Source organism: Pantherophis guttatus, chromosome 1 (assembly GCF_059756535.1).
Source record: "Pantherophis guttatus breed Tessera chromosome 1, ASM5975653v1, whole genome shotgun sequence".
Classification (NCBI taxonomy): domain Eukaryota; kingdom Metazoa; phylum Chordata; class Lepidosauria; order Squamata; family Colubridae; genus Pantherophis; species Pantherophis guttatus.
In genome coordinates, this window is record NC_142063.1 from 35,101,315 (window position 1) to 35,118,608 (window position 17,294).

Sequence of the window (17,294 nt, forward strand, 5' to 3'; positions counted from 1 at the left end):
GAAGTGTAAAACAGACTGTTCCAGTCACTTGGGTGATATTTCAAACAGAAAAAAATGATTTTTTAAATTTGACATAAGGTAGTCCTCAACTTACAAGCATTTGTTTAATGAGTGTTAAAAGTTAAGATGGTGCTAAAAGGTGACTTATGACTGGTCCTTGCACTTATATGACAGTTGCGTGATGAGAATTTGAATGCTTTGCAACCATGTATTGATGATGGTTGTAGCATCCCAGGGTCACGTGATTGTCATTTGTGACTTTCCCAGGGGACTTCCAACAAGCAAAGCTAGAAGCTGGATTCACTTAATGTCTTTATGATATGCTTAACAACGGTAGCCAACCCCCCCCCCCTCATAAAACTGGGCATGACTCATTTAATGCTTAGTGATGGAAGATCCAGTTCCCATTATAGTTGTAAATTGAGGACTATTTGTACTTCTGTGTCTTGCATTCAAAATAGAGTATTTCAAATTTGAAACTGATCAAAGTTGAAACATTTTGCAGACTTCCCAGTATCTTCCTGTAATATAATTAATTTTAATATTAACATTATGGTTTTTGCTTCCTTGTTATATTTTTAAAAAATACAAACAGGTGATCGTATGACAGACTGCTATGATTCTCTGGTAGAGTTGAGCCATCTATAATGTGTGAGTTTAAAATTGACACAACCCCCTTTTGTGTACTTCCTTGAAACTCCCTGGGACAGCACCATCAAAATTTGGCAATAGATTGTGTCAGAGTTTGTTGCAGAAATTACATCCAGAAAGCACACACAGGCAGACTGATGCAGCAGGATTCATTAACTTCTTTATATACATAATAATTTACAATACCAATATCAGAGTTCTTCTTCAACATAGTAGCAGTTACAACACAAGGCAGGAGAGAACGGTTAAGTTTCATTTCAGCAGAGCAGACAAGCATGCACAGATTGCTTAGTTTCAGTTTCAATTTTTTGCACAGACTCAGAAGCTGCAGACTAAGACACGCCCTGGCTCCAGTCTGTCTCAGCTCCAATTGGCTGACTTAGTTGCTATGCCTATTCATTGGCTGATCTATTCCAGATTATGAATATTCATACTCTGACAGATTGCTGTAAAATGGCATTTTAGAAACGTAATAATTACTAGCCAAGACCTCAGCATTTTGTCCTCAGGCAATGTCCACCAGTTGCTCAGAGCTGACAGCACTGGAGTGGATGAACAGATAACCTGGCCTTGTAGGAGGAGTTTGGCCATACTAAATGCACAATAAACAAATGGGTTGCCAAGTTCAAACATGCACTTCACATTATGTTTGCCCTTGCCCAGTAGATGCATGAATTAAACTAAGTTTTTTTAAAAAGACAGTATTTAAAAGCTACAATTTAAAGATTAAATGAAGAGATGTTTTTGATGTGTGTATCTCAGTTTAGACAACATCAATTCAACTAAAAATAAACACTTACCTTTTAATGGGACCTCACCCATCTGCAAGCTCAAATTGTGTGGCATAAGAATAATGCAAAACATTCCTCCTGGAATGGCCTAATAGCACTGCTTGGAACAACACATGCTTAAGTATTCTGAAGGGCGAAGTACAGGTTGCATTTATGTGCTTACTAAATGCAAAGGCGATTTATGTGAAATCAACAACAAAGCCATATCGACTAAATTGCTGAAAGAACATCATTGCATTTTTGAATGGATAACTGCTAGGATTTTTTAACTTCGACTCATGTGTGAAAACTGTGAAGTAGAAAGCTGCAGATAACTGCAGCGCAAGACTTCATTTGCTGAATTGTCAACGAACTCATGACTAAAATATGTCTTTTAATAACCTTTTCCAGAAGCATTTCAGTCAATATATGATCACATAAAATTGCCTGCTGAAATTGTATATCATCTGTCTATATCCCAGGAGATAAATGTGCAAAATGTTTCAAATAACATGAATATTAGAATATTATTGGGTAGTTGAAAACACAGTCACAGCGTTTGAACCAAAAGTGCTATATTTAGACTAATTACTGAGAAGATTTATGGAATCCTAAGCAAGTTGACCTCTTCCACTTCTGGTACCCATTTCTTTTGGTATTTATTATTACCTACGTGTTCTAATCCATCGCTTTAGTTTGCAGCCACTTCTTCAAAATGCATTGAGTATCCAGAGTTTCTGCTTCCTGTCCCTCAAGGCTAGGTTGTATCTGTACAGCATTATGATATTTCTTGACAGTAAAACTACTGTAGTTCAGTTTTGAAACATGTCTTTCTCAAGATTAATAACTCAGTAACAATAGGCAATGATGCAATAGGAGGCTTTTTTTTCTTCATTCACTTGCCTGATTGGAGCATTTTCAGGACAGCTTGTAGATTGCAAACTAGAGACTTAGCCTTCACAAAGTGGGAGAAGAGAGGCTTATATCCCTTCTCGAGACCAAACATCATCTTCTCCTTTGTGCCCTTCTTATTTACAATAACAGCAGGTAAGAGAGAAGAGCAGACAGCAGGGCTTAGAAAGGAAAGACAGCTGGACATCTGTGCTGGGAAGCTGCTGCTTTTACACGCTATTGTGGAATGTAAATCTGGACAGGTTTCTAACGAGCAACTGTAATGCATTTTCCTGGATTTTGGGTGGACTGCTTAGGCTAGCAGGGTGAGGAACACTCAAAGTGACCTCCCCAATTGCTAGCCTTTTACCTAGTTATCCCTCTAATTTCCCATGTGTATATTCATGCATACAAAACAGATGTTATGATGATTAGTGCAAGCTACTCAGTGGCATTCATCATTCACATGGATGAATGCAGCAACTATTTAGATATTGCATGTCCTTGACTTTGGGCCATTTAAAAGTTCCTAAACTCTCATTTCTTCACTTTACATTTAATTGAGTGTTTATCACTGAATTATATTAACAACAATTCTTAAAGAGATGAGGGGCAAGCCTTGTTTGTACCTATTTTCCACAATAATTAACTCCGGTGACAGTTTGTATTCACACAAGAAACAATAACTAGAGAAAAGTGTGGTTAAGGGGGAAAAAATCCTATCTTCCCTTTTTTTTTAATATGGATAGGCCCCATATGCTGAATGATTGCTTTGTTAGCAAACCAGTTATCAGAAAGACTGTATTTCTAAGATGATTAAAGCCAGAGATTGAATCGGAGTTGATTTGGAATGAATGCATACCATAATTAAAATTTGTCTTACTTCTGTTTAGATGAAAATACTGGAGATGGTGAATTAGATCTAAGTGGAATTGATGACAGTGAAATAGATATGGTAAGAATCTTTCCACCCCCAACTCTCATAATTGTTTCTATACATATGAGGATATGTTCAAAATTATCAGAGTTTTTTTTTTTCTTTTAAAGTAAAACTAGTGCTATTGTTTTTCCCTTGAGAAAAATAAATGTTATTCTATATTCTGTTCAGAAATTACATGTGCTACACAAAAAAATAATACAAAATTCTGTATTTAAATGAAACTGGTGATTGGTAGTAAATAAGCATGTGTATACAGAGAAAAGTATAGGTGTGCAATCTAGCAATAGAATAAGTAGAAATGAATTATTTGTTTTGTTTCTAAAATCAGTATCTAGACTTTAAATATAAAAGAGAGTCTTTGGGAAAGCATGAGTTAGTTTGAGAGAGAATGGTGGACACAATAAGGATTGTGCTAATTCCTATATATTTGCTGCAGAAATCTTAACACTTTTACTCTTTATCTCTAGTACATACTTAATGATTCAGAAGCCAGGATAAAAGCAGAACTGTGGATGAAGGAAAATGCAGATTATCTCAAGGAACAAAAGGGTAAGCAAAATAAATAAAAACATTTCTGTTGATTCTTGCTTGCTTTTTATTTGCTTATGACAGTGTTTACAGATCATTTCTTAGGCTGGAAGGCGTACAAAGTAAACAAAAGCAGTAAGAAAATTTACAGGGCTCAAAACATTAACTGTAACTGATCAGTTTGAAGAAAATCATAGTTACATTATTTTAAGAAGACTTAGCCCAGACTTAAATTCCTTCTTTAATAAAAAGACACGAGCCATGTGTGTGCTATCTTGTAGTTAGCACAGGTACCCCACCTCCACCATATGATAAAATAAAAATACTGCAAACCTCAGGAAAGATCTCCTCAGAACTATGAATGCCGGGCATCCTTAGCTCCACCTTAGCTCCATTGTTTTCATTTGGGCAAGTCAGAGGTACCTGTGACACTGCATTACTGACCACTGTTCTGGATTTGACACTGCTACAGAAGGGAAGAAATCAAGTCTCTGTTTGCTTCCGTCTCAGCCCCTACCTCCAACCCCCGATTCCTTAAAAAATTATTCCGCTTACACTTCTCTTTTATCCTTTTTTTTTTTTTTTAGAAAAAGAAGCAAGGATAGCAAAGGAAAAAGAGCTTGGTATATATAAAGAACATAAGGTAAATAATATTTTTGAAATCAATGATGTCAAAAGAAACATTTGAACAATGTTTAATTTTGTTGGATAAGACCTATATAAAGTATTTCATTGTAAACACCAATGTATTTTAGAATAAGAACTCAATCTTACCAGTTTGGCTGGCTTCAAAAAAAGGGCTGGGCCAACAAATAAAAGTCATGGGATCATAATCTTGATTGCTTGTCTGTCTGCTTCGGAAGACCAGCTGCTGGGAAATTGGTGGGCTTTCTTGTACAATTGGTTGGCTACTGTCAGAACAGACTGCTTGTATTACGGTTGTAATACTACAATTTATTTTTTCTCTCTATATTTTTAAAATAAATATGAAGCATATCTTTTTGTGCATTCTACCTTATATATGTTTGTTAAGATCCTCGTATCACTAAGGTATATTATTAACGTGTTTTATGTGTAGTGCATAAATATATATCAACTCCTAGTTAGATGTGGGCTTTTTTTTTTTTTACTGCGGTAAAGCTTTTAATGTCATTAAAGCAAATCATATGTAATCCAAACTTTCTTAATTATATATTTATTTTTAAAATAAGTATTTCAAAGCTTGATTGTCCTACTTAACAAAAAAATAGCTAGACATGTTAAGATAAGATTGGCCTCAAATTGAGCTACATTTTTATGGACTGCATCCATGCAGTTTTGCTGGCAGAGTTAACAGGTGCTTAAGTTTATTGAGATTAGTTAGTGGTGACTCAGTGCTGCCATAGGTAGAAAAAAGTAAATGCTTCTAACCAATCCTGTGACCTGTTGGGTCATCCTTTGAGAGAAAGTTGGTGTAGTCTGATTTGAGTGAAATTAAATTTTATTTATTTATTTATTTAATTAAACTTATATACTGCCCTTCTCCCCAGGGGGACTCAGGGCGGTGGACAGCCAGAAATTAAAATACATATAGTACAAAAGTTAAGAAAAAACTAAAATAGATTAAATCAGCGGCATTACCAATTTAAAATCCCAAATCTACAAAATCAAAAAATTCCCAATTTAAAACCCAAAAACCAATAAAGTTAAAAGATTAAAAATCCCCATTAAAACTAGGCCGGCTTGTTGGAATAAATAAGTCTTCAGGGCCTTGCGGAAAGTGCGGAGGTCCGGGATCAGTCGTATTTCAGGAGGTAGCTCATACCTTAGGCTGATCATACTTTTTTTATATAAATAGAAAAATAACTGTAATGGCAAACTTCTATAATAAGTCAATATTTGCTTACCTTAAACAGATAAACGGAATGACTACAGGCAGGCAAAAAGCAGTGGGAGCAGGACCAACTTCTGACTTCCTGCTGACTTCCTTATTTATTTTGCTTTTAAGGAAACTGACAAGGAATATTGGAAATCATGATCATGTGAACATGGGGATCCTGCAACAGCCATACATTTGCAAATAAACTGATTTGAACATCATGGAAATTTCAATTCCACAGGAGCAATGGGCCCTGGATTTTTAATGCTTTCTTTAAATTAGCAGATTTTAGGCACTCAGATTCAAAATTTATTGAGGCATAATGCACTGTTTGGGCTAACTTGAGGGTACAAACAGATAAACACAATAAGAACTTTAGTAGTTACCCATTTTCATACCAGTTTTCTCTTTGAAAAATTGAAGAAACGTTTATAATAGATATGTTGAAGTTACGTTAGACTTTTATACTTCAGAAAGTACTCTTTAATCTGCAATAATAAGAGAGCAGGGAAGCCTGTGTTGTTCATTTGCTTTCTCTTCCCATTAATGAAATTCCATTCCCTCTTTTGGACAGAAATTGTCAGGGAAGATTTTTCAGTTATTAAAGCAGTCCATTGTACTACATTCTGAAATTGCCCCACTCCTTTACCTGACATACTGAGGTCCTCTTTCAAGCTGGATCAGTTGCAGATTCAGGGTTGTTGTCATTTGTACAGTCACTCCTTTCTTCAGCCGTGACAATATTATGTATCCAAACTCTGTCCCAATAATTATGAAAGAAAGATTGGGAAGCAGATTTCCTTTTCTTGGCAGTAACTGCACATTCCAATCTTCTTTTTCTAAAATACTACTTCATTCTATATTAATCCATCATGAAATTAATCATGATGATTTTAATAAAATTTTTCTATACATCTAAATGTGAGTATCTATGAGAGAGATGATGGTAGGGTATAGATTGCCAAAACTCAATGAAGATATAATGCATAGTTAGCGCAAATATTATTTGCTGCATTAATTCTGATACCCTAATGTTCAGTAAATCCATAATTTGGCTTGCTAAACGGTCTTGCTAAATAGCCTAGTAGCATAGAGAGAAACATCACTAAGGTCTGGATTCTGTCTTGCAAATGAAAAAGCTGGAGAGATGCAGTAATGATGTAATTTCTTTGAAAAACTGGGAGCATCATTTTGGCCAAGTAGTTGCTGTTTTTGCATTTTGCATTTCCTCATAAAATCCTAGCAGCATCCCCATCACACCTGCAATTTTTGTATTCAGCAGCAGAGACTAGAGCTCAACAGCAGAGTACATGATTTGCATGCAAAAAAAAATCCAAGCTTGATTCCCAGAATCTTCAGATAGGGATAGAAATGATGCCTGTTTGATAACTTAGAGGAACCTATAACTTAGAGAAACTATCTATCAGAGTACAGACAGTACTGAACCCGATGTCTGATTTGTTAAAAGCGGCTTCCTCCATTTTTATTGCTGCATTTAAATTCAGTGCATTATGCATCTAGTTGACATTGCAGTTGCTTTGAGCATCACATATCATTTCTCAGGGGATTGCATTTATTCAGGCCCATTTTCCAGCAGATTTTCAACTTATGCATTCCTGGCAGCTTCCAGTGATCTACAGTATAGCAGTCCCAGAGAGCCCTTGGACATAGTTCTTTGCTTTTATTTGATCTATCTATGCATCCCTTGAGTCTCATGTTGCAGCAGTGGCTGCAGTGTGCTGTTTGATATTTCCATCGAGATCAGCAGAACAAAGATTTGCAGTAAGTTTTTCTTCTATGCTTGTGTGTCTGTGGGTAGCAATAATGTGATTTATTTTGTACTGACATTTTATAAAAAGCACCACTTGAAAATAATTCTTCTGCAACTGGGACAAATCCAGATTATAGAAATGAAGAAGCAGAGTCATGGGGAATTGTCAGCATTTAGAAAAACCAATGAGGAGTGTGTGGACTTTCCTAGTCAAGAATTGCCAACTAAAAGACTATCACTTTTTAGCATGAAGAAGGGGAAGAAAGGATAGTCTGCAGACACAGGCCACATTTGACATAATTACTCTGTTTTTTACTAACGTCCCAAGAAACACCAACTAAGAATACATTGTGAAAATCATATATCTAGAAATTTAAGGATAGGATCTTTCTAAGTACATTGGGATCCAAGAATTTGTTTATCACCAAGCTAAACTAAAATCACATTTTCACTTACAATATTGTATATTCACTTGCATATTGTATTTCAAGTGTACAGCCTAATTCATTATGGGAATGCCAATTTTTATGTTTACGGTTTGTTAGTGTAAGTCAACAAATTGCAGGTGACAACCCAGATTCAGGCATACATGTCCTTATACCTTCACAACCAGATTGCAGCTCATGTGTTCTGTGTGGAGATTTCTTTGAAGATGTTGTTAGATACAACATAAGGCAGGAATGAGTTTGTTACATGGAACAACACAATAAAACAGCTTACTTGACAATACAACAAATTTCTGTACCAAAACATGCATTGCGGTGATCTACCATTTTTATAAAAGTGCGTATAGTCAAGGCTGTGGTTTTCCCAGTTGCAATGTATGGCTGTGAAAGTTGGACCATAAGAAAGGCTGAGCGCCAAAATATTGAGGCCTTTGAACTCTGGTGCTGGAGAAGACTCCTGTGAGTCCCTTGGACTGCAAGGCGAACAAACAAGTCAGTCCTAGAGGAGATCAATCCTGACTGTTCTTTAGAAGGCCAGGTCCTGAAGATGAAACTACTTTGGCCACCTAATGAGAAGGAAGGACTCACTGGAGAAGAGCCTAATGCTGGGAAAGATTGAGGGTAAAAGAAGAATGGGACGGCAGAGAATGAGGTGGCTGGATGGAGTCACTGAAGCAGTAGGTGTGAGCTTAAATGGACTCCAGAGGATGGTAGAGGACAGGAAGGCTGGAGGAACGTTGTGCATGGGGTCGCGATGGTTCGGACACGACTTCGCAAGTAACAACAACAACAACAAACCATTATTATTTTCTAAGAATATCTGTAAGAGCTATATCGGGTCTGAAGACATTGAGAGATAAGTGATGCTAAAGGCTCACAGTTTTGCAGGCTGTGAGCTTCTCATTCTATTTCATATTAAATTACAGGTATCTAAAAATGAAAATTAAGCAAGAATTTGCTTGGTAAATGTTATAGAGGAAGGATCCAGAAATGTCACTTTATTCCCCTCCCCCCCCCATTTGTTTTCAGTTGATACAGTGAATGATTTGGCTATCTCTCCTGATGTTTTTAGATTCAATGCAACTTAATGTTAGATAATATACATTGGATAATGCCCAAAGGGTAATGCCACAATTGACTAAATCTTTTATATTCTGGAGCCCTTTAGGTGGTTGTAATTTTTGGGAGATAGAGTGATTCATCTTTGGTATCAGTATTAAATATCAAGCATAAAGGAATATATATATATATATATATATGTGTGTGTGTGTGTGTGTGTGTGTGTGTGTGTGTGTGTGCGTGTGTATGTATATATATATGCATGTATGTATGTATGTGTGTGTATGTATGTATGTATGTATATTACCATCCTTGTGTTTATGTAATACTCTTAATCCAGTCATTAAAGATATAGCAACTTTATTTGTAAGCTTGGTTGGTTTTTATTGTGGAATAATGCACTATGCAAACCCAACCCATTTGGTTACTATTTAGTTCAGTGAATTGAGTGAACCCATTTAAAATGGATTAATTTCTTGGCAAAGTACTTGATTGCAAACTGAGTATAAGCCAGCAGTATGATGTGGCTGCAAACAAAACAATAGAACTACAATTTTCAAATCATGGGAGGTAAGGAATCTATTCTGCATGCATTGGCCACAACCCACCACAAATACTGTGACCAGTTCTGGGCACCATAGAACATAGAATAATAGAGTTGGAAGGGACCTTGGAGGTCTTCTAGTCCAACCCCCTGCTTGAACAGGAGACCCTATATCATTTCAGACAAATAGCTGTCCAGTCTCTTTTTAAAAACCTCCAGTGATGGAACACCCACATCTTCTAGAGGCAAGTTATTCCACTTGCTCTCACTGTTAGAAAATTTCTTCTTAGTTCTAGATTGCTTCTCTCTTGGTTAGTTTACATCCATTATTTCTTGCCTTGCTTTCTAATGCTTTGGAAAATAGCTTTACCCCCTCATCTTTGTAGAGCCTCTCAAATATTGGAACATTGATATCATGTCTCTTCTAGTCCTTCTTTTCACCAGACTAGATATATCCAATTCCTGCAACTGTTCATCATATGTTTTAGCCTCCATCCCCCTAATTATCCTTGAGATGATTTTTTTGAGAATTTTTTTTAATCGTTTGAGAAGGATTCAATTGAAACAAGGCTTTAAAAAGGCAATAAAAATGATCAGGTGGTTAGAAACTAAGATCTATGAAGACAGATTGAAGAAGTTTGATATATTTCCTTGAAAAAAGATGTTTGAGAATGAGTATGATAGTACTCTGCAAATATCTATGTCCTGTCCCAGTCCACACACACACATACACCAAGGAGTCTTAATGCTTTATTTAAGCACAGCAAGCCCCTAGTGTGTCCCCCTTTACTAGAAATACAAGGTCCCAATGAGTCAGAGTCTGCACAGCAGAAGCATGAAGTCAACATCCAAATACAAAGTCTGAGATCGAAGGATAAATCCAGCAATCCACACCAGTGCGAAGTCCAAGCACAAGTCCAAAGTTTCAATACAATATCCAAAATGCAAGGTCCAAGCACAAGATTGAGTAACAAAGGACAGGTCCGGAAACACGAAGTCAGAGCACATGCATGGCAGGGAGCGAATGGTTATCTTCAACATAGCTCTCCTCTACGCCTGAGACTAAGTAGTCACCATCTGTTGTGACTCATTAGGAGGGGTGAGGCTGCCTCCTCACAAGTAGCCTCATTGACCTCCTTTGTACCTCCCTCTGCTCGTGTCTATGTGACCTGAGATCCCATGGAGGAGGCAGTTCCTCCTTGTCTCCACTAATTGGCTATAGCTGTGCCCTTCTCTGCCCTGTGCCTCTGGCTGGCATTCATGCTTCCTGGTTGCAGCTGTGACTGTTCTGTCTCCTTTTCAGACAGATGCTTGTCCAGTCGCTCTTCCATTAGCCCTTCCGATGTTCCTAGTCTCTCCTCCTCTTGCCCATCTACTCCTGTCACAGAGTCTCCTGCATTATCCTGATGTTCTTCCACTCCTCTCTGAAATTCCTGAATCCAGCTCTTCCTCATTGTCCAAGCTGGCATCTGAAGAAGCCATTACAATCTGAATTGATATCATACAGAAGAAAGCCAAAACCTCTTTTCCCTTTCTCTTTTCAATCTGGGAATCAATATTTCAGATACTGCCTTGGAAATGTTGGAGAAGCATTGAGGGAGGCCTGTTTGATGGCTGGTCTGTTTCTGTAGAATTGACTCATCTCAGAAGTATGGATTACTTCTACTTTGGTATCATGAAAGAAAGGAACACTTTTATTTTGTAGAGTTTTTGAAATCTGAGTATCTGCTCATGTTGCCCAAGGTGATAACGGGCAATAGAGGCATTGTTATTCTTTTATAGATTTTCTTTCCTTTAAGTGGAAAGAGCCTATTTTTATTAATAGTTTAAGAAGGCTTTATGTCATTGTTTGCGAAAGGTTTTGTATGCTTTATTCTGTAAACCTCCTGATGTCTCTTGGAATAGCCTGGTAAATAAATGAAGTAGCAAATAAATAAATGTGTGTAGTAGAATGTGTAGTTAAAACGGTTTCAAAAAACCTGTCCTCTACGCCTCATCTCTACTGTAACACTTTAGTTTTTCTTTACATGAACCCTTATAACAATGCAGGGAGAATTATGTTATAATAAATATAAATGACTAGAAACATTGAGGCTCAAAATATTTAAGTATTTATAGCATCTAAATTTTCACATACTCTATTTTTTCAAGCTCATAGAATAGAATAGAATAGAATAGAATAGAATAGAATAGAATAGAATAGAATAGAATAGAATAGAATAGAATTTTTTATTGGCCAAGTGTGATTGGACACACAAGGAATTTGTCTTGGTGCATAGGCTCTCAGTGTACATAAAAGAAAAGATACGTTCATCAAGAATCATAAGGTACAACACTTAATGATAGTCATAGGGTACAAAAAAGCAATCAGGAAACAATATCAATACAAATCATAAGGATACAAGCACAAAATTACAGTCATACAGTCATAAGTGGAAGGTGGGAAAGATGGGTGGTGGGAACGATGAGAAGATCAATAGTAGTGCAGACTTAGTAAATAGTTGGACAGTGTTGAGGGAATTATTTGTTTAGCAGAGTGATGGCGTTCAGGAAAAAACTGTTCTTGTGTCTAGCTGTTCTGGTGTGCAGTGCTCTATAGCGTCATTTTGAGGGTAGGAGTTGAAACAGTTTATGTCCAGGATGCGAAGGGTCTGTAAATATTTTCACAGCCCTCTTTTTGACTCGTGCAGTATGCAGGTCCTCAATGGAAGGCAGGTTGGTAGCAATTGTTTTTTCTGCAGTTCTAATTATCCTCTGAAGTCTGTGTCTGTCTTGTTGGGTTGCAGAACCAAACAGACAGTTTTGGAGGTGCAGATGACAGACTCAATAATTCCTCTGTAGAACTGTATCAGCAGCTCCTTGGGCAGTTTGAGCTTTCTGATATGAATTTGAGCTTTCTGATATGAATAGATATGAATTAGGCCCATCCTTTAAAAAAAACAACTTGTTGGCGTAGGGATAGACTTCTTTAAAGAACAAGGCCACAGTTTTCAGAATACTGCTACTTTCAGTGGACTGCTTAAGAATATGATTTGCATCATGCCTTTAGATGAAGTGAAGATTTTGAGAGATTCTTCTATTTGCAGATGGGAAGTGTATTTTCTTTCATTTCCAATTATTTTAAGCATACTTTACAGTTTACCTTGCAGTTTTTATACAATTACCACCTCAAAATGGTAGAAAACCACACTATTGATTTTTTTTGCCAGAGAGGTGTTGTAGTTTTTTTGTGTGTGAGTTGCAAAGAGAGCTTTGATGGTGACAGAATGCTGACTGCTGACTTAGGACATTATTGTATTGAGAATTATGAGTATTAAGAATTATGTCTAGTCTGGTCTGACTTTTGGAGTAAAAGTTAAACTGACACAGTGCTTAACATTGAAACTAATCCACACTGTCATAATCAGATTGCTTCAATGGAATCATTTGGGAGCTGCTATACATCTCAAGACTTTAGCATGCAGGTTGGACTATAAATGCTAAATAGAATCAATTCAAGGCTGTGTAAATATTGCCTCTGGGGAAATAACTGGGTTTGCTTTAGATACAATAGGAGAATTGCAGCTGGAATCCCAGAAGGCCAATTCACACAACCAATAAAAAGTTTCCATAGCTCACATCAGCAGGTTCCCATGTTTTTATATGCAGGAGTACCCCCTGCATATAGGGATGCAGGGAGATATAGCTCAGCACATGAACTATTGAACAGAAGGGAGTATAGTATGAATTAGGCCCAGGCAGGTAGATCTATATATGTGATACTCATAGTTCCATTATCATGTCAGCTTTAAAAAAAACCACCCTTTATACAGGTGCAAAAATGTTTGCAAAAGTAAAGGTTTTATGGTTCCTTACATATAATAGCTAGTAAATGTCAAATGCTATCTGTTTTTTAAATAGAATTTTATTAGAGATTTTTAAATGAGTAAAAGATGAAAAAAGTACAGAAAATGAACTTGAAAAAGAAAAGATATACAAAACTTTAAAAAGAAAAAGTTATTTAAAGAAACAACTTCTGATTTTCTTTATAAGAGTTACAAATTTATCATTGTGGAATCAGTACTCCAGGGTCACTCTTTCATAATTCAACCCTGATTCTCTTGAAACTTAGTTAGCACTCCTCTCCCTTTATTGGAAGAGATCCAGTCAAAACATATAAGCTATATGATTATTATCATAATCAATTCACTAAAACTGGAAGCACTGTAGTACAAGCAATAGTAATTTCTCACTTAGTTGCTTCATTATGATCTAAAATTAAAGAAAAATTAATTTACATTTCCAATTCAGTTGTCCCTTTCCATGGGCATAGTAGTTCAAATTTGGATAACAATTAAATTTTATTTCCAGGGTCTACTCTTAAAAATGGGGCCTGAGTTGTTGAAGGAAAACCTATTTTCCTTCAACATATCTTCTTACCAATGCCTACGTCTTAGCATTGGTATATAGTATATACATTGTCAGCCATTCAAAACAAAACAAAACTTTTAAAAATGGGACTTGACATGTTGAAGGAAAATATATTTTAAAAACCTACATTTTAGCATTCATACATGATAAATACATTGATGGCCATTCAAAACAAAACTTATTTCAGTGCATCATTTTTAAGGGAAGGAAAATTCACAAGAGCCTATTCACGTATCCAGCTCTGGATCTACTGTGTGGTAATATCATACTAAAATTTTGACAAACCATTATTATAACTAATCACTTACCCTTCCTGTTCACCATGATTTGTCATTGGAAAATGATATAGTTGTAGCCCATTCTTTAATTTCAGCAAGATTATTCTCATTGCCCCCTAAAACTCCTATTCCTTATGTTTTAATTAAGCCCAAGAAGTCTGCAAAGAAACGGGAGCTGATCCAGGCCAGCACAGCAGGAGAGGCAATTGAAAAAATGTTGGAACAGAAGAAGATTTCAAGTAAAATTAATTATAATGTGTTAAGGGATCTCAACAGCAAAGGAGGTAGCACACCAAAGAAAGATGATGATACCACTTATGACAGCACCAGCACCAAGAAGTTATCAAGGAGAAAGTCTCTTGTGAATCGGAATGTGGCCAATTCAGTAAACCCCGTGGGAAAAAGGTACCACAGTTTTTTTTAAAATTTGCATTGTAACCAATGCATCTAGAACTGATGCATTGTTAATGTTTTTTTGACATTGCAATAGTGTTCTTTTTATTGTGGTATGTGAGCCAGAATGAATCTGTAGGTCACATTAGCTGGCAGTATCAGCATGGATTAATCATCCAGCCCGGAGGAATCTACCAGAAATGCATAATTCACCTGCCAGTGGCTTCCTTGATAGAATTTTCAGATGTGTTATGCTAGTTCATTTTTCCTAAATTATCAGGTTTTATATTAAATGGTATGGCAAGCATGCTGAGATAGTGCATATATGTATTCCTTTCCATGTTAATATGAAAAATAAGTAGTTATTATCTGTTGTGACATTTTGCAAGATTTGATTTAGTTCTTAGATATACTTTTATACCAAATGTTGGTTGCTAATTACTGACTTGCACATAAAGCTTTTTAGTAAACATTGCTTGTATTTTCCTAAAATATGAGTGGAGGAAGAAGCTGTTGTGCTAGCAGGAAAATAATTCCAATTTGGACATTTATTGCATTTGAAATATATAGGCATTACAGACAATTTGCACATTTCTTATTCTCTTCATGTGTCTGCTGGCTATAAAACTAATATTTGAGATCTGAGCTGATTTTGTTCAGTGCTCTTTCTCCCTGGCCATTGTGCAGTATTCTTTAAAGAGACAAAGTTAATTGGCTTTGCAGGCTCATCCAAGAGCATCTTAGTGATATCAGATGAGTTTCCTGAAGAATATCTTGCCCCAATAAAGAATCTGTTACTTTCTCTGTGGTTGAAGTCTGCTCATCTGTCTCTATTACCCATCTCTATCAAAGCTAAACCTTTACTGACTTCCTCTTCAGGGCAGGGCTATTGAGTAAATTGATGCAAAGAGAGAGCATGATGCAAAATGACAGTTAAGGCTCTAGGGGGCAGAGGTTACTTCTGGCTTAGAATTTGTTCCAGTGCCAGGGTTCCAGGATTCATCCAGCGCCATCCAGTTTCTGAATAGCTGTCAGCAGCCCCAAATATGATTCATGCATCATATTGCATTGTTGCAGATAATAATGTATAATTTAGCAGCACTGCTAGCAGCTGCTATCATCACTATTGTTTATTCTTTATAAACTGGCTTGAAACTTTCAGTTGAATGATAATTTCACTGTATTTACAATAACAAAATTATACAAAGTGCTTACACACCTTAATCTGCTTTCTGTAATAGAAACTTCACTTTCTACCTTAGTCCTGCTCCTATTATTTCTGGATTCTGCAACTGACTCTTCTTCCTGCTTACTGACTAAAGTCACATTTCCTTACAACCATATAGCTATAGCCTCTTTTTGAAAGCATTTTTTCTTTTACCAAATCCCCTATCGCAGGAAATTTCATATTATAAAATCTGCTTCCCTCTAATGCAATAATCTTTGAATCCAGGACTTTTCTGTTTCAAGTCACTGTTGTCCACTGTCCACGAAATTTCTATGTCCATTTAGCCTCAATGAATCTGGGTGTACCGCAAAATGATTCTAAATCTTTGGCATTTTTGCATGCAAAGCATTATTGCTAAAGGGTAACAGGAAAAGTACAAAAAAAATTATGAGGTTTTTATAAGCATATAGTTCATTATGATGAAAAAAAATAATAATGAAATATGTATTGTGATTTAACAGGGAAAAGTGTTGGCTTTTTTGTACTTGCACCATAACATCAAACACAGATGGAAGTCACAAGTTTTGCAACATGATGTCATATTTCATCGTTTGCTCCTCCACATGGATGCCTGTGGTAGTTTTATTTGAAATGCTAAGACAAAGGGAGTCCCTCTGTGAAGGAGATGGGTGGTTTAAAAAATAGGTATGTAGATAGGGGTGGGTGGATGGATGGATGGACAGACAGACAGACAGATTTTAGTATTATGACATTAATAAAAACACATTCAGAGAAAATTGGGAGTGGGTTTTTTTGCATCAGAATGAGTAATTAGCAGTGATAGCAAACAGTTTTTGTACTGTTTCAGAGAAACCTGTATTGATGTATCAATGAAGACATCCAAAGTTAGCTTGTCTCAAAGGAGACTATATCTTTATAGTTCAGAGCTTAAATACATGTTTATCAGCAAAGCACTCCAAATTTAGTTTCTAGCATCACCATTGAAAAGGATATTGTTGTGGTATGATTAAGAAATATGTTTGGCTGAAAACTTGAAGAGAACTGCCAAGAATGGACCATACTGAGTTAAACAAACCAGTGGTCTGATGTGAAAGATGGTAGCATCACAGCATCTTGAAAAAGATTGGATGTTTTTGCAATGAGGAAAAAGCTATTTCAAGTCTAAAGGTTATTTTGATTTTCTTAGTATTAAAGATTTACAGCAAGTCTTTTTTATTATTTTCCTTCATTATTGTAACTGCAATACCTTATGCACGGTACTAATTCATTCCTTTGTTCAGCATTATTTCAAGATGTAATGCATAATTCCTTTGTTCAGATATGTTCTTCTGAGGTGTTAATAGATAAATGCATTTTAGCCATATAATAATCACAGTAATTTATGTGCAATTAAGAACAAAACGTGCCCCATTTCTCATTTGACAATGAAACTCCTAGTGTGTTTCCATCCAGAAATTGTTAGCATAGATCGTACTATCTAATTTGTAGTGATTAACAATCTTCTTGGATTTAGTTTAGATACCTTAAATGTTGAGTAATTTTTAAATGGCAGAAGACGATGGCTGT

At 36.2% G+C, this 17,294-nt stretch overlaps 1 protein-coding gene across 5 annotated transcripts in view; it reads left to right on the forward strand.

Annotated features, from left to right (window-relative positions):
* The window catches only part of BRF1 (BRF1 general transcription factor IIIB subunit), a 220,274-nt gene that overhangs the window by 162,216 nt on the left and 40,764 nt on the right, over window positions 1-17,294 (forward strand). For 4 of the 5 annotated variants that reach the window (XM_034433593.3, XM_034433595.3, XM_034433594.3 and 1 more), the window contains 4 exons: window positions 3,206-3,267; window positions 3,720-3,801; window positions 4,368-4,423; window positions 14,295-14,551. In XM_034433593.3, coding sequence (XP_034289484.2) covers window positions 3,206-3,267; window positions 3,720-3,801; window positions 4,368-4,423; window positions 14,295-14,551 — 457 coding nt within the window. Of the gene's footprint in view, window positions 1-3,205; window positions 3,268-3,719; window positions 3,802-4,367; window positions 4,424-5,675; window positions 5,872-14,294; window positions 14,552-17,294 lie in introns of those variants that run through there. The other variant, XM_034433597.3, reaches the window with a different exon arrangement.